This window comes from Pseudopodoces humilis, chromosome 17, assembly GCF_049639895.1.
Source record: "Pseudopodoces humilis isolate 2021_Gansu_Grassland_sample_001 chromosome 17, ASM4963989v1, whole genome shotgun sequence".
NCBI classification, from domain to species: Eukaryota; Metazoa; Chordata; class Aves; order Passeriformes; family Paridae; genus Pseudopodoces; species Pseudopodoces humilis.
Genome location: NC_142216.1, coordinates 13,352,637 through 13,376,092, shown reverse-complemented (window position 1 = coordinate 13,376,092; position 23,456 = coordinate 13,352,637). Strand labels below are relative to the sequence as shown.

Sequence of the window (23,456 nt, the reverse complement as noted above, 5' to 3'; positions counted from 1 at the left end):
CAAGATGGCTAAGAAAACCTCTTGTACTGCATATATTTGCTAGAGAGTGTATTAGGGTTTCACTAATGCATTTATAATCCTGCAGAACAGTCTGGCACATCTGCATCTTCAGTACAACAGAACGGCAAAGATGATAGAATCCTCAGAGAATTTCTATTTGAAATAATTTTAGATCTGTTTTATGTATACCAAGGAAGCTGCCAGTCAATCTGATCTTCAAACACGCTGAACTCCACAGAGGGAATTCTAGTAAACTGTTCACCTAAATGCATTTATTTCAACAACATGAAAACTAGTATCTGTGTTTGGCTAATAATATGTTGCACATTTGGAACTTTGTTAAATACCTTAATTGTGTAGCATAGACTAAGGCAGTTAATTTACACAAAAGGACACAGAGGTGAATTCTATGTCTACATCTTTGAACAAAATAAGTAAATTCACTGAACATATGGCTTATTAAATTTAATAGTTCCTCTCCAAGATGATTCTGATTGCCATGTTTTGAAAGATAGGATTTTAAAAAAAATTTCTTTTGGATATTTGCCGTTAAGCAGATATGCCATCTGTCTCTCCAAATGAAAAGAAACTCAAGACTTTGATTACTATTTTCCTAACCAAGATTTAGGGTAATGTATTTCTAGTACACTGATTAACTAGATCTGACATCACATCTTGGACCTGTTTATTATTCTTTTTCAAAGAACCACTCACATACATGCCCACATGTACTACATGATGTGTGATGAGAGAAGCATAAGGAAGAACCATCACCTCTCGCATCACTCAAGCTCTGTTGGTGACACCTTATTATTCAAATAGGCATCTTGTATTTTCACTCAGGTTTTAAGGACACAGATGTCTAAAGCATAAAATAACGCTCCAAACTGGACCTGGAATTTCTGTGAGAAAATGCTCACACTAAAAGAAGAGAAAATAAAAAGGAAGCCACTTGCAAATTTCATTGTAAAAAATCTATTGCAAAGAGGATGCTTGACTGAGCAGGTCACACAAATTCTGTATATCAAGGGAAAAAGTCAAAGTCTGACAGTATGCCAAACTCTTGTAATTTGCATATTTTATACTTCAGATCCTCAGAAGCCCAGCTCATTTTTCCTGTCTAGTTATTTTCTAGGGAAATCTTTTTTGCCAGTAGCCTTCAAGCCCACACAAGTAGTAACTCACCTGTGTCTGAACAAAAACGATTCTTTCATTCCCACTGATAAATGTACAGATTGTGCATCTACTTCCTAAGTCACTGAGTATCTGTTTCAAGCCCAGCATGAAGCGGGAGAGCAGCCAGGAGCAGCAATCAATGGACTAATGGTCCCTGCTCAGCCAGGGGAGCAGTGGGATAATGCAGCACTGCTGCTGCAGGAGCAGCACACGGGGCACTCCTGGCTCCCAGCTCAGCACCACTGTCCACTGGCATCACAGGGAGCCTCAGCTGTGGCTCTGGGGCAGATTGGGCACTTTAGAACAGAGCTGAACAAAAATAAACCAGATATATGGTGATGGGCATGGCAGAAATCCACAAGTGGTAAAACTACAAAAAAACAAAACAAAATCTAAAAAAACCCCAAAACACCAAACCAAGTTTCAGCACCCAATTCCTACATATATTAAAAAAAGTCCTATGATTTATTGTTAGAACACTTGCCTGCTGTACCAATCTCAGTATTAATCAAAGCACTTCTGAATGAGAGCTGGACTTGTAACCCAATCCTTCCTAACCCAGCCCTGGCTCCAAACCCAACCTGTGTGGCGCTGTCCCCCATGCCCCTGGCCACCATCCCTGTGCCACTCCCTTTTCTGGGCAGCAGAGACAAATTTGTTTATACAAAGGTTGTAAAGACTGAACATAAATGCTTTTAAAAACTGCATTTTAAGCTATGTTTTGTGTCCTGGGACAGCCCAGCCAAGGCAGAAGCTGCTGTATCCCTCGGGCAGGCTGCCTGCTTTCTGCCAGAGGAGCTCTGGCTAACACCGGCACAATGTGCCAACAGCACAGGAACACTTTTTCACGTTTAGCTTTGCAAGAAGCACAAACAACAGTAAGGCTGAAGCATTTTGTAACAAAGTTTAATTAAGTATGTAAATAATATATGGCCCCATAGGGGCCAAAGCAGAGTTGTGATACAGTTGGACAAATGGGAAAATGTGTGAGAAGCAAAATCTGACAGGTAAGAGTTGCAAAAGAGGCAGCAAAGATGTCCAGAGAACGTGGCTGAAAGGAAGACGTGTTATGCTAGGAGGAGAAGAGATCCTTGCTTTTGGGGGAGTTGGAGAAGACAGGAGAACACTGAGGAGGAGTGAGGTCAAACAGGGAAGGCACAGCTCCCCACTGACAGCAGGAGTGCTCAGAGCTCCTGAGACCCCACCTTAGGTGTGATCCAAGCAGGTGTTGGGAGGGCAGTTCAGGCACTGCCTGTTACAGCCCCATGGGAGAGTACACCTGGGTGACCAATAATCCTTAGGTAACACAATTACCATGAGATAATTTTTCTTCTAAATGTTTGATTCAGATTATGAAGCAGAACTCAAGCACTTGTTCAACAAACATGAATTTAGCTGTTTAAGCTAAGTTCATGTAAAATTAACTGTTTTAGCTACTGCTAAAGGAAAAGGGCTCTGCTACTGGAAAGGCTCTGTATTAGCAGCTCAGCAACAGCAGCTAAAACACACTTACCTAATGGGGTGGAGCTTTTATAGAAGCTCCTGTACAAAATTATCACAATTCACTTACTGGACTTTATGCTTCAATTAGAAAAAGTCAATAGAGGAGTCTATAAAAAATATTGCCTCTGACATTTTAATGCCTCAGACTTCTGAAACTCTTTAAAAGATGAGTCAGTATTTTCAGACCATCAGGACACAGAACAAACTGCTTCAGGTTTGCAGCCATTTCCCAGACTGGTGAATGCTTTATTTGGCACAAATAAATGGAGTAGGGACCCCACTCTGGTACACTGAGCACTGCTAGAGCTGTGCAGGCTTATTCCAGGTTCCATCAGATACAACCATCAGATTTTTTGTAGCATTGCCATAAATTCACAGTTTCTATGCAGGCAAACCAGAACTTTCCGTCATTATTATTGATCAATCATAATAATGAAGTTGTTCTCTATTTCTCAAAATCCTTTTTGAAATACCATTAGTATTGTTTCACTAAAGCTTACATGGACTTGCAGAACCAAGATTTTAGTATCTAATTCTTGAAGAATTCCTTTGAATGTTGAGATTTACTAAACTTTATTACAACCTATCGTGTTTCCAATGCAAGCATCATAACAGCTCACAGAGTTGTGGAATTTAGCCTTTCACAAATAAGTGAAATAGATCTTGAAAAATTAGATAGACTGTAATAAAGATTATAAATTTAATTACAGTGTATCTTTGTTTTGGGGGTATAAACACAGATTATCTATGAATCTGATGTCAGAATCTCCAGTACACTCTCCTTTCCTGCTGCTGGCTTTTATTGCCACTGATCTGTTAGAACAGGTTCCACTATGTTTATATTCTAATGCAAAAAACATTAACTAACCAAATGATAAATGCATTCACAACTGCATTTAAAGCATGAATGAATCATATACATACTCATGTATGAAATCTGAAACAGAAATTATCATAGTGTGAGGTGTTTTGGTCCAGCATTTCTTTTAGATACATATGTCTAGTTGCTCTGAAAATCTGTTGGGCTTTTATTAAATAGCATTTTTTTTCACAGTTATAGAGTCAAGTCTGTTAGAATTCCTGTCAGAAATACACAACTTTGGTTCATACTGGTGTATGTATGTTAGCTGATTACTTTCAGCTTTAAGCATCATTTTGGGTTTGTGTTTTTAGGGGAATCACAGGAAGGTAGAACCATTCCCCTGCTCAGCCTGCAGTGCCCAGGAGGGCCTGAGAGGCACCAAAGGCTTCTGAACAGCCCCTGCACCACTCCTGGGTACTTAATGTCACAGATTCCCTCTGCAAATACAATACAATAGCTGATAAAATGAGCTTTTGGAGCTCATACCAGTTTTCTCTTCATGCTCACTCTGACACAGCTCAGCTTTCTAACAAGTGTACATGTTACAGTTCTGTCTGTTGGTTTATAACCAGCTTCTGACAGTGTCTTCAGGTCTGTGTCTACATTAATTCCAAATTCACTGTCTTCCTTCTCTTCTCTCCCCTTGTGCAAGTTTGTACATCTTTATAATACCTTCTGATTAATTTATCACATAGTAAAGATTTTAAAAAATCATTATCCTTTTGATCTAAAAATCCTTATATTTCATCTTTAATATGTTCTTTTGAGAGGTTCTTTCTGGAGAACTTGCCACATATGTTCTACTCCTCTGAGATGTAACAACGAAACTCAAGAAATACTTCAAATCACATTTAAAATGGTTTGAAAAGATTTTGTTTGCAGGAAAAAAAACCAACATTTCTTTCAAGCTAAGAAAAAAATGAGAGTATATTGCAGTACATATGGCAGAAGAAGACTAACAAAAAGGAAATATATGAAACCAGTATTTGAAAGAGTTATCACTTCAGAAGTGATCTGAAACATTTTTAACATTTCATTACTTCATGAACTAGACTCAAATAATGGGTGACAAAAGTCAGGAAAAGAAAAATATTGACTTCTTCAGATATTTTTTCTAAGATTATCATTATTTCTGTAAAACGATCTGTTACTCCATTTGTTTTAATCCATACAAAGAATTCATCAGATGTAGAGAAAGAGAATAACCCTCACTTTGCACATTAATACTGTAATATTCTGCTTTATAAAGAGTGCTTTTAAGCCATCACGTTTCAAACAAGACTAGGAGATTATCTGGAACCATATTAATGTCTTAAGCTCAAGGCACTATGTTACATTAGAAAAAATGTAGGAAAGTGGAATAAATTATCTTTCAGACAAAGACAGGAAAATGCCATAATATTTTTACCAGGATTGAAAATTATGGGGAAAAAAGATGGTGAAAAGTATCAGTTAAAAAAAAAAATAAAAAAAGCTAGAAAAAACACTTTACTATAAAATATCAGGGAACTGACCAAAGCCAGAAGCAGCATAGTGATGCCTGCTCTACCTCCTTTACTCCTCACCAGGTAAAATTGTTTCTCTTCATGATGCTGACTTTGAAGTCCTCAGAATTCTGTTCAAATCCTCCCCCTCAGCTCCAGTCTTTAAGTTGAAGTGCTGCAGTACTGGCTGTTCTGTTTTCTCAGGATCTTTAGCAAAACAGCTGGACTGATGATAATATAGAAAACACTGATTATTAATGCCTGCCTGCTGTGCTTATAGGTCAGTCTCCTAACATTTATCACAGGCCTCTTTCTCTTTTTTTCCTTAAAACCCCCCCAAGAACCCCATAATTGTAATCACACTAGACTGTCTTCATCTGTCCTGCTACCTAGAAACGTAAAATGTAATTAATTAATTGAAACCACACAAAAAATAAAAAAAAAGTGAAAACATGAGAAATTCTGCTTTAAATTAATAGAAACCTTCATTTGGAAAGATTAGATGGCACTCTGTCACCCACAAGAGCTGATACTGGGCTCCATTATATACAGAGTGTCCTTATTCCTGTGAAAAGACATTTAGTCCACAAATAGAGAGTCTTCAGGGGACAGGACAGGGAGTCCTGATTGAGACAGAGGACATGCTTGGAGCATGATTCAATCCCAAAATTTAGGACTAAACTGAATATGCATACCCATCTTCAAATACTCTAAGGGAAGTCAAATTATAGGTTAAGAAATAAAGTATCTGAAAGAATTAAATCTGGCTAAGTATCACAACAGAAGTGGTCTTGAAATATGCAGTAATTATCCAGAAAATTAGAACTGGCAAATGAATATAGATGATTGAGACTCAAGGAGTCTTTGAGAAGCTGTCCAGGGATATATTGACAGGACTGGGCACATAAGGATTATTATTTCACTATTTAATACTGAAAATGTAGAGAACTCTGTGAAAGAAGAAAATGAACTGATTTACATATATTATTAGCTTCAGAAATACAGCTTGGAAAGTTTGCTGTACTAAAAGAGGCTTTAAAGTGAACACCAGCATTTATATACAGATCAACTTTCAGAATTTTTTCTCTGAATTGCTCTGGGCTGCTTTAGAAGAGCTGCACACCCAGCAGACATGGTGAGCAGGGTTGGTTTGCATGGCAGATTCCTACTTCCCTCACAGATGTGGTGTTCCACTGGCTGCCCCAAATGTGGAACCTCCTTGGACTCTTGCCTTTACTCCTCTGGTCAGAGTTCAAACCTGGACCTAATCCTTCCTACCCCACATTTTCTGTGCACTGAACAAAACTCCTCAGAAACAACTTTTTAACATGAGAGTCAGTGATGGCCTGTTTCACTGAGCAAAAGAACTTTAAATAGGAAATAAAAAAAAGCACTACAAAAGACAAACTCCAGTCAGTTAAGCAATTACAGCCATTCCCTTGTTTTGTCCTTATCCACACTGTGGAATATAGCTTGAGGGCATAGCATTATGTGGGAGATATAAATAGCACACGCCTCCTTAAAATAATTCCCCTCTTAAAGAAAACTGGAAAGAAGAGTAACTTCACTGTAATTCATCTCATTTCAAGTTTACTAAATATAAGTGTTCTGTGGAAAACTGATAAACCTATTTATCTAGTGCCACTCAAGTTAAAGAACAAAATAAATTCCCCCAGGAATCACTATTACTCATTCTTACAACTCAGCATCTGAGGAAACAGAAGCTATATATTTTCACTCTTGAAAGCTAATTTGATGTTAGGAAAAGTCCCTTAACCATTTGTGTGAAAAAATCCAACTGCTGCCTTTCAATATTTCTGAATGACAGTCATGGCTCCGAGCAAACAAATGATTCTCACCTATTGTGCCTTGCCTACAGGCATGTTGCTGTTCTGGAATGACATTATGCCTTTTTACAAGATGGTACCTCAGTTTCAATAGGGCAAACATGGCAAGGAATTTTTGGTTTCCATGGGCTCCTTGGACTTTCAGGCAAATACAATTTCACCCACTCAGTGATCATCTTCTCCCTATCAGCAACGTGCTACTGAAAAGCCTGAATGACTTGAACAGTCAGCAATTCCTGAGATATTTATAACTTCAGAAACCACAAAAGTCATCCTTCCTACTGAATAGCTGCTCAGCTGCAAGATCTGACCCGAAGAGATGCTATTTGAGGGTCCTCAATAATACTAGCATGCTTCTTAATAAAATGAAGACTAAAAAACTACCAAAGCATCTTCTTCCATTTCAGCCTATAGGGAATCAAGCTTGATAAGTTCATAGTTTTATTTAATTTACCTAGATTGCTGCATTACATATTTGTGAACCCAAAGAAAATATCAAAGGACAGAAGGCATACATATGAGCTTGTATTGCATTGAAATACAGTCTCATGTGCTCTGGGGATGAATTGTGCTTGTGATACATTCCAGCACTCAGATATGTTTCTTAAGAGTCCAGGTTGTGTAAATCTCTCTCTTTCAGACCTGAGCACAGATGGACCATCATTGTACAAGCACAGACTAATGAACAAATAGTACATGCAAGCCTCAGGATCTTACACGTGTTCAAAATTAGGGCAGGTGCCTCCAGGAATACACTAGCAACTTATTTTGTAGTAGCTACCCCTTCTGGGACTTTATTCACAAATAAAACTGCCTCTTCCTCTGACACCTGTGCTGTTCTGCTGCACAGTACTAAGCATCCAGAAACTTGTGGTTATTTTCATGCTAAGAAATGAGTTTGTACACCACTACAGTGTAAGTGGTGCTGATGAAATGTAAGAAACCTAAATGGACACCAAGAAAACAGCCCCAGTTGGGTCTGCACTGCATTGTTCCAACTACTGTTTCAATCTACACATAGCTCTTTTGCCAGTTTTCTCCATAAGGCCACTTTTTTTGTCATTTCTTTACACAACTAAAAGCAGTGGTACCATATAGAAGCAGTGCCTCTTCCAAAAGTTAGTAGGTTTAGCTCAAGAATGTGGAAGAGCACAGCAATCACACACCCTGGTGACAAAAGGACATAATGGGGTCATTTATTCAGGCTGGAAAAAACATTTAAAGCTACTTCTTCACATAAATCTGTTACATGGACAGGATTCCTACTGCAAGCTGAAAAATCAGGGAGTTAGCTTTAAGAACAATGATAACAAGCCTTTGAGAGCAGGTAACTTTAGGAAAAGACAAGTTCTTTAAGGTACTTCCATCTCCTCAGTATCATCACATCTTTCTTTTATGGCTTTAGCCTAATCTGATGTTCTTTAACCATGAGATAGACAAAATATAAATTGAAAAAACTATCCTCTACTTTTACCAGAGATACTGTTTCTTGTTCACAGATGGTTAAGATTTCAGCATGGTCTCTGTGGTGCTACTAACAGCTTTTGAGGTGTTGAAGAACTTTGATGAGAGGTCTGTGAGCCAAAGACTAAACAGGCAAGTGGACAAACAGCTGCTCATGAGAAATCTCTCACTTGATTTGAGAGGCAGAACTTCAGCCTTCCTGAATCATTGCCAATCATCCCCTGAGCTTCTTACAGGAAAAGTGTAGAGAAGAGAGTCAGCGATTTCAAATGCTACAGAGAGGCTGAATAAATAGATAGAAGTACTTCCCTTATCACTGCCAAGGAAGGAGAGTGTCATAGAACTTGTAAAAGCTTAAATTAAGCAGAAAGTTGTCTTTAACCTGTGTGAAATACAAGGAAATTAAAAGCAAAGAATAAAGTTATTTTTCAGGTTGCTTCTATAGTTTCTAACAGAAGCCATTTAATTCTGCCAGGAGCGTCTGTAAAAGTCACCAAAAAAAATTATGGATAAAAACCACCCAAAAAACCCCTCCAAACACCACCACCAACAAAATCTGGCTTATTAATTAGATTTTCTCTCCTTTGAGCTAAGGAATGGAACTTAGGAAGCATCTTTTATAACTTGCTATTTGAGAACTAAGTGAAAAAAGTTTTATAAAAGAGAGTGAAAAATGAATAATCTCTTTTGAAACTCATTAGTTAGGGGATAATTTAGTTTTCAAAAAGCTCTGTTTATTCTAATATGCACATATGAAACCTTTGGCACTAACAGAGCTAAGGCACCACTTCCTATCCATTTTCCATCTGAAGAGGAATTCTATCCTACCTGAGCAGAACATTACACTTCAACATCACATTAGCAATCAATTCAAATCCATTGCCTTCGACAAGCTGACAGATTCCTTGAAAAGAACAGCGTGCAGAGCGTAAACACAAACCACATCCCAGGAAATATTTAGAAAATGTAATGACACTTCAACAGCCATCTACACATCACCTTACTCATGTGACAGTAGGCACTCACTGCACCACCTGAGCTGATTGGCCAGGCTCAGGCTGAGCTTTATAAATGAAGTATTGACTAGAAAAAACACTGTGTACCTTGACGTAATTATGCACTAATTGGTGAAGTATGCAAGTCTTTGTAATGAAGGAGATTATTAATAGTGGGATGACATACATGAGGAAAGGTGCCAGTCTCTGGTGTGACAAATTTAGAGGAAGCTTTTGGTAAAATTTCTCATTTTGAAAGGTGAGGCAAAATAAATTCAGAGTATGGATTCCTGTGATCCGTGCTTCAGTGTACAAGGGAAATGTAAAATATATAGGTTTTGTTTCACCTTAATAAATTTAGTTAAACACCGAGTACAGACAAACCAGCAAACCTTCCTGCAAAGGTTTTATCATTCATCAGCCACACACAATGCATTTAGCACCAAGCTGGATTGACTTTATCAGACACACATCTCTTTTATAGAAAGGAATAAAAAGGCATTATTCTAACTCAGTTATGGTTTGAACAAAGGCGCTGCTGCTTGCTTACCTGGGTGACCTATATCATCTAAGTTTTCTTTTATAAAACTAATAACTGACAAACTGAATAATGTGCTGTAATGGAGTTCCTGTTAAACATAGTTTAATCATTTCTCTCTACTAGATGGAAAGGCTCATGATTAAATAATAATTGAAAAATCTTGTGGTTATTTTGAGAGGTTTTTTAAAAGCTCTCCATGTTGTGACCTTCACACAGTGATGTAGATACAGCTGCAGGCAAAAGCTCTTTCCTCAGAATTCAGGAAAAAGGAAGATCCCAGCTAGCCTCAGCAGTTTATGAACCCAGCTGCTGCAGTATTTTCCTGATAGCCTTAATTAATCAGCCCATATTTCTGTTTTCCTCAGTTTCCTGGCTAAATATCGGACTTCAATTCCTCAGTCTCAATTTCTGATTGCCTTAATCCATTCAATTATGAGGGTGGAATTCACATTATCCAAAAAAAACACACCAGGAAGAGAGAGAGACTACAAACAGGATACAGCTTCAGCAGTGTCTCGTACAGGACATGGACAAAAAGCCCAATGATGCTGTGCCAGAGCAGGGCACAGAATGTGGGACTGCAATCACCTCAGAGACAATGGAAAATTATAAATGTCCTGAAGTCCTGACTGATATGAATGGGGGACAACATGTATGGACATTCATGGTGTAACACCTCACCCCACAAGAGGATTTTTTCGTTTGGTTTGGGATTTTTGTAGGCTTGTGTTGGATTTTCTGCTTGTTTATTTTAGCATTCCATCCATTCCTCCTATAATCATGAGTGCTAGAAACACCTGTATCTCTGAGAGGATGAAACCCAAGATCCTGGTACACATCTCTCAGGTCAGCACTGATCTGAATGGAAAATCTAACAGCTGCCCAAAGGCTGAATGTCAGCTATGAGAAACTGAATGTCAAGATGGCATTTGGGCTTACCCTTTTAGGCCACCAAAGCAGAGCTGTCTTGCCACATCTCCATCCTTAATCTCTGGAATATCACCAAGCACTCTGTACCAGATAGTATTTATTAAGCTCTTTCAATATATACCAGACAGTGTAGCAGTAATTCATCACATCATCCTGCCAACCTACACTACAGTCTTGCTGGGTTATATTAAAATTGCAACAAATGTTTAAGCTTTTTAATACTGTCATTTCATATTCCTGTCTTACACAAGGTTTTAACTTTACCAGTACTACATATCCATTTTTTGTCCTTAACCCCATCATCTACACTCCCTCTGCACTGAATACATAAGCCATTTACCTGGACCAAATTGAGTTTATGTGTAGTTAAGTCTTTAAAAGTCATCCCTGCTAGTCAATTCCCTCATTAGGAAACTACTTCCTATCAGAAGTGCCCTCAGGTTTTGAGAGCACATCAAAATTGGATCCACTTAAGCAACCGAGCTTTGATACTGAGCTTAATGACTTTCTAAATGTGTCATTTACAAAGTACTTTACAAGCCTTCCTGAAGAAGAGCTGAAGTCTGCCCATGCAGGAGCTAACCTCCCCAGCTCTCCTCCTTCAGGAGCCCCGGTGATGTATGACGTGTGCGATGCCATTTTCTGAGTCTATGACATTTCATTTAAATCCCATCATTTCCTTGGGACCATCTGGCCACTTTCTCTACAAACAGATCTCACAACTGTGTCAGCTCTTCCTCTCTCCTCTTTCAGATTGGTTCCTCCTGGTGTTTCCAAACTACCTGGGTCGCTCTGAGAGAGAAACAGGCACAACATTCCCAGACAGCTCTCCCTGCAGAAACCAGCACTCCCCTATGACATACAGAGCAAGCCTGCATCTTCCCTGCTGCTCCTTGTACCCAAAATACCGATATTCTATCCCAAAATTATGAGGGCATATAATATTTCCCACACACACACAGTTGAAGATGCAGATCTGCTCCAACTGCATTACCACTTGTTAAACATCCCCTTTTAACAAGGTGAAAGTGAGTATTTTTTGGTGGGGAAATTTAGGAAGTAAGCTTAATCTCCCACTTGTTTAAGCCAAAGAGAATTCTGGGATCAACAACATAAAAAGGCTCCTACCTTCTACTCCCTTACAACTCAGAGACATTAGAATGGATACAACAAACCAAAATAGTCTCAAGAGTAGAACCACAGTGTTGCTATAATCTTTCCTGCAAATTATGAAGTGTGAAATAGAAAGCTGGAAAAAAAAAGAAATAAGGAAATATTGATAACAACATGTCAAAATTACAACAGTAAAACAAACTCCTTGGCTGTCATCTGTCTGGTGCCTTTCTGAAGCTCCTTGGATGTAATAACAGCTTTTCTTTTCTATTGTACTTCTAAGTTTGTTATTTAACAACATCCCAGGAAAAGATCAGATTATACTGCTCATAAAATTTTGAAACAATGATAAACTGTGAGGTCAGTTTGAATTATGGGGTGGGGTTATGTATTGATTTTAAGATTTACATATGCATTTGGGAAGTCATTATAGGAAATCACCACTGAAAACTTCATAGCAGGGAAAAAAAGAAAGAAAAATATAATTTACTTAATTTTTCATAAGATTCAACCAAAAGTACAACAGAAATACAGGTTTTCATATTTTACTTTATAAATTTTCCAACTTTATTTTCTTTATTTATGGCACTCTTTTGCTTAGTAAGTAATATGCACACAAGGTATTGTTTGATATTCAACTTTTAATTACTTCAGTAAAAAACAACACTAAAGCAACATGGCAAAAAATAATAAAAGTCATTGTCTTGTCACCAGTGTGTCTAAAATAGCAGACACAGACGGATATTGAACCTGACACTATCAGTGCAGCTTCCTACAGCACCCTTCCACCTGACTGGAATTGTCACACCTGATGCTGGAGTCAGTGAAGAACAGAATATTTTCTCCAGGAAGAAAAGGTGAAGTGAAGAAAGGGAGACCCTGCCAGGACTCCACAGGTTCATTACAAAAAAGCCCCGATTTCCCACACCTCCCAAGCTGGGTATCAACACAGAAATGGTTCTTATGAGAAAATTATTTGCTTCTCATAGGCAGTATCTACAAAGAGCTGCCACAGCCACAGTGTTTTGTGGTGTATTTCTTTAAAATGTGCCCAGATTACCACAGCACGACCTTGAACTCTCCCTTGTTCTGCTGAAGTTTGGGATTGCTTTATTCCTCCCCATTCATTCTTGTCTGGCTGTTCAGTTCAGAATTTCAGCTACTAAGATAAAAGCATGCCTTGATAATTTTTTTTTTTTGGTCTGACATTATTTTAATAACATGGCTTCAGTCCTGGAAATTCTCTTCCTCCCTCAAGACACTCTTTTTTTCCTTTTCTGAAACGCAAACTTAAAACAGAAAGATCTCAAGTGTGTGCTATTATAATATCAGAATATAAATCTCATGATAAACATTTTATGTTACGTCCCATTCTACCAGTGACATTATCTGTCCATTACATACAATAAAGGTACCAGCAGAAAAAGTGTCAAGGGAACAATCTTCTACCAAAAAAAAAGAGTCACAAACACCATTTCTAAATTTTCTCTTTCACAACAGGAAAATTTCCAGGATCTAGAGTCACAGTAAACTGAAAACCCTTCTTCTGGGTTCACTTTGAGGCAATGAGTTCATTTCAGCACTCAAACCATGATCTGCCCTGAGTTTACACCCTACTTGTCTCTTCTCCTTTCCTCTACTGAAAATTATCTTTTCTCTGTTATTGGTCAGCTTTTCACTCCCATTTGCCTTATGTCACTTGAATTTCACTGCTTTCCTAACAGCCTGTAACTGGTCATTCAAGAAGAGTGAAGCCAGGAAAAGAGAAAATTGCAGATCTTTTGCAAAAAGATTCTGTACATAAATGCTCCTTAATTATGATCATTCTGTTTTCATGGATTTTTAAACTGAAAGTTACCTTATTTTACAGTGTTTTGTACTTTTTAGAAGAACATAATTTTCAGTTCAACATAAAAAAACCCAACAAAACAAAAAGAAAAAAACAAACAAACAAAAAAAAAACCAGAAGAAACCAATCCTGAAAGAGTAGTCACTTCAAAGTCACTACCTAAACATGACCAGCCCCTACAGCCCCTAAGCTTTACTCTGGAAATAGAAATACTGTAGGCTTAGAAAAGCATATAGCAATTGATGAAAAAAAATCCTTTTGAGAAATTTGCCATGATGTTTTGAAATAAATAGATACAAGATTTAATCAAAGAAAAAATAAGCATTCAGGAATAGCACTGCATCCCCTATTTGAATCCCCACAGGTGATTCCCTCTCCAAAGCTGGCACATTACATCAGAGGTGATCTGTATTTCTAACTGGCCTTTTACATTTGTATGCATAAAAAAAATTAATTTACTCAAATCTCTCAACCCAGTACACCACGTTGAGTAACAATCTGATGACAGATTTATGTTACAGATTCAGAACTGATCTGTCTAAAGAAGATGGCCATATCTAGACAGCAGCAAAAACTACAAGATACAAGAATTTAGAGCCTAATCAGACTTCTGGAAATATAAATGTTTTTAAAATATCAGTAAGGTATTTTGTTAGGAAGAATTTCTGTATACTAAGTAAAACATGGAACTATGAATTAATTAATGAATTTCCATTATTTCAATTTCTCTATAAGCAGTGCAAGCCTGCTAATATTTCAAGGTTCACAGCATTCTGGTTTATGAAAAAATTAAATCATACTAAATCTACAGGTGCAGAAAATGGTCACAAGCTTTGTGAATGGATTTGAATAGGAGCAATTTTTAGAAATTAAGCTTCCTCTGTGCTACTTGGAGATGACAAAATGACAAAATAGATTTATTGATACAAAGAAAATTGTGAGAGGTATGGTTTGTTTGTTTGGGTTTTTTTTAAGTTTAAATTGTGATAGCATCTCAATATTCTAAAAATAATAATCTTTTAGAGGTGAACTATTCCTTCATAACACTTGAGCTGTATCAGGGAAAACGCTTTAACAGTACTCTCAATAAATTCAGAGCTGTAAGCATCATGAGCTCCTTCTAATATTGCTAGGCATAAATGGGTAAAGTCTCAAACCAAGTAATGTCCTGCCTTTATGCTGGTATCCTGCAAATATGAAACCATATCAGAGTACAAATTTCTCTTGAAATACAGATTCTTGTTACTTCCTCTCAAGATGAACACCTAGCAGGTTATTGATCTGCTTCTGAAGGACACAGTGTTTATTATGTAGGAAACCACTGCTGGGCACAAGTGTGAGAAATTAATGATGGTTTTGTAAGTGTCCACACTGTGGTGCTGAACCAGTGGGGCAACTGTCAATCTATATGATAATGTATCCCAAAACTTCATAAAATCAGTGATGTGAAGAAGCATTGATTTTTGAGCTAACCAGGATTTGTGAGAGAGCAAGGCTAAAAAGTTTACTCAACTTAGCACCTCTGTGTACACAACAGTTGCTTCGTACCATGATGTTTTTTTTAAAACAACCAAACACAAAGAAACTCTTCTCACAGAAACCCAAAATGAATTCCACATACTGGTTTATTACTTGCTTGCTGCTTGATCATGTTGTTCGTTCTCCTATTAATATCATTGTTAGAAACATGAAAAATGGATTCACTGCACTGTATTTCCAATTACATAATAATTCACTTATTACAGGGAGGAAAATGAAAAACAAGTGAACAGACTCATTCTTTTATCAGTCTGTGACAGTGTGTATAAAAGTGGCTTCTGAGATTATTTTTTCTTAGACAAAAGGTGTGACACACTGCTGCCACTGAAATGGAGACAACCACCTGAATTCCTGCTACAGCACTGAAGCCAAATCATTCCATAATGCCAGAATTCTATTAGTCAGGGTTTTTTTTGAAATCATGCTCAGAAGCCTTAACAAAATTGTACTAAAATCAATGGAAGCTGTCATATATTCTGCGAATGGTATTATTAAAAGTAAAAATCAATTAACCAGTCACTGATTCTTTTTAAAACATGGGCTTCCTTGTACAAACCATTATTAATAAATGCACATTCCCTCCTTAGTTTTGATGAAGAAATGTATCCTGTTATGCCTATGGAGAGGATATATTACTTGAAGATTGAATTTAAATCAACAAAAAAAGACTGCCGTTACAAACAAAATCAATTGCACTTTGCGGAACTTCTTTCTATCAACATATAAACTGTAATTTTGCCCTGTTTGCTTTGACGAGCAGTTTCTTGTGTTTGCAGAGCCTGGCACACCCGCTTTGCTGCAACCAAGACAACTGTCAGTGAGTACAGGGAGGAGCCCAAAAGAAACACCTACAAAAATCCTCTTCTGAGAGGCACCCAACAGGTATCAAACAGCATTTTATCCCAATATACCCAGCAGAGAGCTGGTGCCAGCTGCTGGAATAGTTGCTCTGAGGGTTGATGATGTTAGGGAGGCTCCTCTTCACCTCCTCAGAATGACAAGATCCGAACACCTTTGTTTCTATTTTAAATAAGCTTAGTTTGCACTTTCATCACCATATAGGATGGAGGACAAATTAATGCAAATAATTTTTTACTATTTTCCATCTTGAGTTCTGTTCAAATCCATGTGAGCCCAGAAAATTCCCCAGGTAAGAACTTCAGGGTGATGCATAAGAAGAGCCTGAATTTGGATATGTGCACCTGAGAGGACAGTGCTGAACACAGGACACTCAGACACTGCCAGGCTGTTTGGTCACAAGTGATTGGTGCTGTACCCAAAGTCTCATTTCTGTGACTTCAAACTATGCTAAACACAAGTTGTCTGCCTCAACCCGGTGCAGAGATTTGCTTTCCAAAAGCCACCCAATAAAAAACCAAAAAAATTGTTTTTACAACTTCAAACCACAGAAAAAAATGCATAAAATTAAATCTGATTGTTATGAATTAGCATCATTGTTACAGCTACTAGCACATTGTGGATTATTAATATTACTTCATGCTGTGTAGAAAAATCACATATAAAAACTATTTCTCTTTGGAAATTTCTTTCTGCTTCTCATCATTAAGTTTAATTTAAGATTCTCGGAGCACAAACTTCTGTGACAGATTATGGCATGGAAAGTAAATTGCAAGATCAAACATAGTATCGATCATATGATGCACATATAATAGTTTCCTGATAATGATGTTAAAAAAACCCAAAACACGCTAAAAACCAGCTTTAATCAAACTGAGAAAGTGCAAACTTCACCTTTGAAAGCAGACTGGTGCATTTTTAAGTATGCTCATGCTCTCACACGTGTAGGTTAGGAATATACTGAAGGAAAAGGCCTACCATTTTCCTCATCTGACTTATTCTCGTTGTCGGAGTCGGTGAGCGTGAGAGCCGAGTTCTCGCGGCTCGACAGGCCAGAGCTTCTCCTGGATTTGATGCCTCTGCCCCAGAGCCTGATGGCATGCTCCGGGGACATCCCTCCCTCCGTGTCCGAGTCGGCGTCCGAGCCCGTGCTCAGGGAATAGCCCTGGTGCAGAATCCCTATGTCCGAGCAGTACCCGCTCCGGTGGGGAGAGGGCTCGCAGATCCCCAGCTCTGCAAGGGTGAAGTTTGTTCCTAGAAGGACAAGAAAAAAGAAATTAAAATTAAGTCATTTAAAAAGCTAGGGGATTTATTTTCAGCTTGCAAATATCAGATATTTTAAAATTTTGCTCAGTTCTGCTGTATACCAATGAATTACTTACAGAAATCTCTGGTGCACTGGTCTAGCAAGACTTAGCCTTGAAAATATTGACTGTATCTAAAATGGATGAAATACACAAAACAAAGGTAGGAAAGGTCTCTAAATTTCAGACTACTCTTTTGGCCCCAAATAATTAATCACTTAGGTGTGTGATTAACATAAGCCTCATGACAACTGCTAATGACATGACCTGTTTTAGTGTGTATGTAACCTCATATTTGTAGGACAGAACATGAGCTTTGAAGTTATGCAACTGATTACTCAAAAAGAGAATTTTTTTAAAAATTGTGCTCATTTTCACATACACAAGTCTTCCACAGGGATAATGAAAGAATGCAAATCCATCAGTGAGGTAACATGGAACTTTGTCACCAATTTTATATTTACATTTGGTGCAACTGGTAATTTAATATCTGCTAAAGAAACTAAGACAGACATTACATTGAAACTATTTTCTTTTTCCCCCATATTCCAGAAGAAAGCATAAATCGATACCAAAATCAGGAGGTCATTTGGTTTAAAGGCAAAACTTCCTGAGACAATGTCAAAACACGTGACCTTTAGCAGTTAATAACGACTCAGTGGACAAAATCTTATACATTTTTAAAGCACACAGAGTCCCCCAGGGTTCTCAGAAAGTCCAGAGTTGCTGCCTGATTTCTGCTTATGTACTTGTTTCCTACAGTAATGAACAGGGCAGTAAAAATATAAAGGGAAATATTCACTGGTCTCTAAGGCTTTCAAAGATTTTGAAAAGCAAAGTAATTTGAGCTTCATTACACTGGGCTAAAAACAAAAACCAGACTCAAGTTGCTGGCAATATAACTGCCAATTATTTAACTAATTTCTTAATTCACAGGGAAACCAGATCTGTGGTCTGTGTTTCTAAATCAGTAGTTTTATTTCATCCAAAATCTGTTTATATTTTCTCCTCTTTCTCTAGATATTTTTCAGAATGAAGCTAAACAATGGAAGTTCACACACTTAATAAAACACACAAATAATCATCTTCTATTAATAAAGAAGGTAACTGGATTTTCTTTTTTTAAGTACTAGAACTTCTTGCTCAGATTAGCCAGGAAAGCTCAAAGAGTTTTAAATCTATCTGACCCCTCCCTGTATCAGCTCTCCCCAGTCCCATATCTAACTGCCAAAGCACATTTTGGATAAGGGGTGTATGCACACATGTAAAGTGCAAAACTGGGGCCCAGTTTGAATTTATTCCTGAAGCTCATCAGTTAAAGGAAGGGATTAGATTTCTTCTGGAAGCCTGAGCTATGTCCTCAGCCAGCAATGCCGGGGCTCGTGTGTGGCTCCGTCACCCTGAGCTCCAAGAGCCTCGCAGCGAGAGCATGGCCACAGTGAAGAATTCTCACCAGACAATTCCTTCTCAAGGAATGGAGCATTTCGTGGCAATGTGTGAAAAGGATATAAAAAGGCTGACATTAAAAAATCAGGCTTGCTTTCATCAACACCAAATTAATCCGAACCCTTCTAGTTAGGAGCGTATTCTACCTGCCTTCTAATATTTAATGTAGTAATCAGAAATTCAGTGGTTTAGTCAAAATCAGGGAACTCAACAGTCCTAAAAATGAGCTTCTCAAGTGCACTTCAGTCTAGAGATTTTTTGGCTTTTTTTTTTTTTTTTTTTTTGTAATTAGAGTTCTAGCATGAGAGATAAAGCTACTTTTAAGGAAAATGTAAACTTTAATCATGTGCAATTTCAGTAGAAGACATTTAACAAAAACAGTTTGATTGATTAGAGTTTTGCTTCAGCCATATTAGTAAACTAACCTTAGACTTACTAATAAAAAGGTCAAAATCAAACCAAAATAAATATAAAAAATGGACTGAACTGAATCATAGTAGCTCACTCCAGAGTACGTGATGACATTAGACACATGTTAAAATTACTAAACTCATCATGAAAATGAAGTTTTTCAAATTTTTTTGTTTGCTGGTGACATGTCTACAAATACACACAAATTATGACTATATTAGCTTAATTAAGCTGTTGTACATACACAGTAAAACATGTTGATGATATTTTGTGGATTTTAACAGCCCTTACAAGCCCAGATGATTTCACTTTGATTAGCATCCTGTTCTTACTTTGTCTGAGGAAAATGGTATAGGCATTGAAACACATTACTCACAAAATTCATTCACCCATTTGAGTTTTATTATCTGGGAACTTGGCATTTTCCAGTAACTGACCAAATTTTTAAAAATTGAGAAGTGGATCATATCAAGAGCACAAATGGATTCAGCCCCTGAACCTCTGGGAAAGGATTTTCTATGCTGCCTCTCAGAAATCCCTTTATAGTCTTATGACCTTATGGTAGACATGAAATATTCTAGAAATTTCCCTGTCTAGTAAAGACAAGTTCTTTGCTGGTAGATTTTAAATTAGTTTTATATACTAACTTTTGGTATTTGCCTCTGCAAAATACTATTTGAGACTTTTCTGTAAGGCAGCATATAAAGGCAGAATAACTTGTCCTTGGATAATAATTTTTTCACATTTACATACATACATATATAAAAGAGGTTTATCAGATATGCATTTTACATCCAAAAATATAGAAAGGTATCTCTACAATTCCTGATACCTTCATAGCCCTTAATTTACTGTAAAATCTGAGGAAAAGAAGATGGAAACACTACAGTAATATTCTCTAGACCTTTTCTTATTCTGGACCATGTTCTCCTACATGCCTTGTTTTCCTAAAATGAAACTGCCCACATGTCCTGAATGACATATGAGCTGCTTGCACTAACATAGTTTTCTCTCATTTACTCAGCCATTATTGCACATTAAGGTGCTAATGCCATCAGTAGACCACCCTTGTATATTCACACAGAGGATAAATAAAATCTGGATGCATAGAAATAATTTGTCCAGTAATTCACAGAATAAGCTGAGTTGGAAGGGAATCATTGAGTCCAGCTCCTGGCCCTGCACAGGACAGCCCAACCATCACACCCTGTGCCTCAAAGCATTATCCAAACACCTCTGTCAGGCTGGTGCTGTCACCTCTTCCCTGGGGACCCTGTTCCTGTGCTCAACCATCCCCTGGGTGAAGAATTTTTTTTCTAATATCCAACCTAAATTTCCCCTGACACAACTTCAGGCCATTCCCTCGGGTCCTGTCACTGGTCACCATAGAGAAGAGATCAGTGTCTGCCTCTCCTCTTTCCCTCACAAGAAAGGGGACCTTCTGTACTCTGCTGTATGTGGAATGAGGTCTCCTCATTCTCCTCCAGTTGTACAGACCGAGTGTCCTCAGCAGCTCCTCACATGGCTTCCCCTCAAAGCCCTTCCCCATCCTGGCTGTCCTCCTTTGGGCACCCTACACTTTGCAGATGAAGTACAGTCTCACAAAAGATGAAAAAGTACCTGAGTCACTCCATATCCACCCAGCCCACCCCATGTGGAATCCTGATGACAAAATTCAGCAAGAACAACTCAGCCCTCCTTGTCTCAGTGCCAGCACAAGCTACAGCACTTATGGACTGGAAATTCAGAGGAAACACAGGCACAGCCTGGCTTGGGGTTAATGTTTAGTGTCTCCCTCAAGGAGTATCATCCTTACGGCCCTAAGTGATATTGGGAGCTCAGGCACAGCAAGACCTCACAGGGGTCAGTGAAGGCAGCAGGGCAGCGGTCCCACCGTGCCGTGCCCTGGCCACTCACACTGCCCTGCTGTGTGCCCCCAGACAGAGCCAAACTGCACTGCCAGCACCAGCAGGCAGGCAAGGGTGCCTTCTGACAGTGTGACACAGCACCTGGGGCTTGCAGGGAGCTGAGAGCAGCTCAACTGCCCCTCCCTGAAATGTCACTCCCAAAGCAGGACTGAAATGTGCAGAGAATCTATTCTTGCACACTTTAAGGTTTTTTTCAGATTCTGTAGCATCTACTACCTTGCTGGTGACACCAAGAGAAAAGAGATAGATAAAATCACATCTTTATTGGTGGAAAAGAAATAAACTTCTTTCCCTTGAAGAACACAGCACCCAAAACAGAAAGTCACAAGGTTTTTGCTTTTTCACGTGAAACAGAGCTTAGTCCATCCTCAATCCCTTCATCCCCTCCTGCAGAAACCACTAGATGATTTTCATTAAAGGAAGGCAGTTAAACCCAGCTGCTCCCTTAAGGTGTACATAATCCCTCATACAAAAACAGATCAGCAGTATTCTAGTTTAGCAGTGTAATATAATGTTATGTACTTGATCATCATTGCCCATAATCTACATGCTGTGAATAGTCTCTCAATAGAATAGATGTTTTCCTTTAAATGAGGACATTACTTCTATTATCTCTTTATGCACTTCCTTGTACAGAAATTTACTGTTTCAGTTATTTAGGATATAAACACTTACTAACAGTGTGTTGAATTCAATGATGTACTACTATACTCATTATCACTGCAAAGCCTAGAAAGCCTCACCATTTTAGCAAGGGTCACTTTCACCTAACTCCTAGGCAGAGGTCTCATTTGGGTGATCACAAACTGCATAAATTGCCCTTCTGAAGATTAATCTAATCCAGCTGTTGATCACTACAAGATGCCTCAGAGGAAGACCTCTAAACCAGTAATGCACAAATAAGATAAATGTGCCTTCAACACAACATCGAGTTCAAGACTGGGTTAAGTCTAAAATCAAAAGGATAAATATCACTCACAGTCTTTGCTACTACAGTCAATTACAGAAAGTAAGAATAACAAAAATATATCTAAGACATTTTATCCTTTCTTGAGTTTTTGTTCAGGGCTTTAATGATTTTGCTGGCAAGAGTACCACAATTTAGGTCCAACTCTAGAAGAGGTCTCTCTTTTTAAAAATCTCTGATGCACACTTAATTTTGCTCAACTCTTCATAAATTCAGTCTGCTTTGGTCCCTTCTGCAGCAAACTGACTAGAAGCGGCAAACAGAAATATTTGTGCACGTTGCCATGTGTGGTTTGAATGTAAAGTTCATTTCCTAGCTTCTCCCAACGACAGATGAATTCTTTAATAGTCTTTTATAATCTGCCTTGCTCCTTTTCTGATGCTGAGATGCCCATGCTGGGCTGCTTTTGGCTGGGATGGAGTTGATTCTCTTCAGTGCAGCTGGTATGGGGCTGTGAGGGCCCAGGTATTGCTGAGCAGCTCTTACAGTCAGGGCCTTTCCCACTCTATCCCCAGCTCTATTTCTGGCATCACCTTATGGTAATCAACTTGATTTTGATGATATGCTGGCTAAGAGAAAAGCATACATTGATGGCTTTCTCCTCAAGTGCTGATGTTGATTAAAGACAAAATCAGATTTGAGAAGACAGGAGGATGGAGCTAGACATCAAACATGACTATTTATTATCTACCCCACACAGCCCACATTGAAATGCAACTCTTCAGGCTTTACTTTCTTAGCCAATCTGTCCAACTTTTCCAAGCTCTGAGGAATGGTAAGAGGAGAACAGCTTCATTTATTAAAAAGGCATGTGTTATTCCTACCGACTGTCCATTCTCAAACCTGAAGGAGACAGATGTATGCAATTCTGTAAGCAATTGCTCTGCTCTCCTCTGTACTTCACCCTTCTGTGCCCTCCCTGGGGGCTCTCCTCCTTCTCCTCCTCCTCCTCCTTGCTGATTAAGTGCCAGCAGAAAGAAAATTCCAGGCTGAGCCTCCCCTGTTATTCTCTGTCTGGCAGCAGAAGGCTGGGAAAGCCCTGCTCAGAGCTGACCTTGTGGGCAGGCAGCAGCTCTGGGCACACCTGAGAGCTTCCAGCACTTCTGCTCACAGCCTCAGTAAATCTGCTGTATTTCAGCAGAGATGCACAGACAGAGGGGAAACATTCCCAGACTTGGAATCTCCCATTCAAAGCATGGAGATGTTTAACCACCACAGAGATTTTCTCCAGCATCCATC

At 38.5% G+C, this 23,456-nt stretch overlaps 1 protein-coding gene across 3 annotated transcripts in view; it reads right to left on the bottom strand.

The window, feature by feature from the left end:
* Positions 1-23,456, bottom strand: part of TENM2 (teneurin transmembrane protein 2) — a 619,855-nt gene that overhangs the window by 432,107 nt on the left and 164,292 nt on the right. For all 3 annotated transcript variants that reach the window (XM_088063463.1, XM_088063464.1, XM_088063465.1), the window contains exon 4: positions 17,140-17,415. In XM_088063463.1, the coding sequence (XP_087919589.1) occupies positions 17,140-17,415 (276 nt within the window). The remainder of the gene's footprint in view (positions 1-17,139; positions 17,416-23,456) is intronic.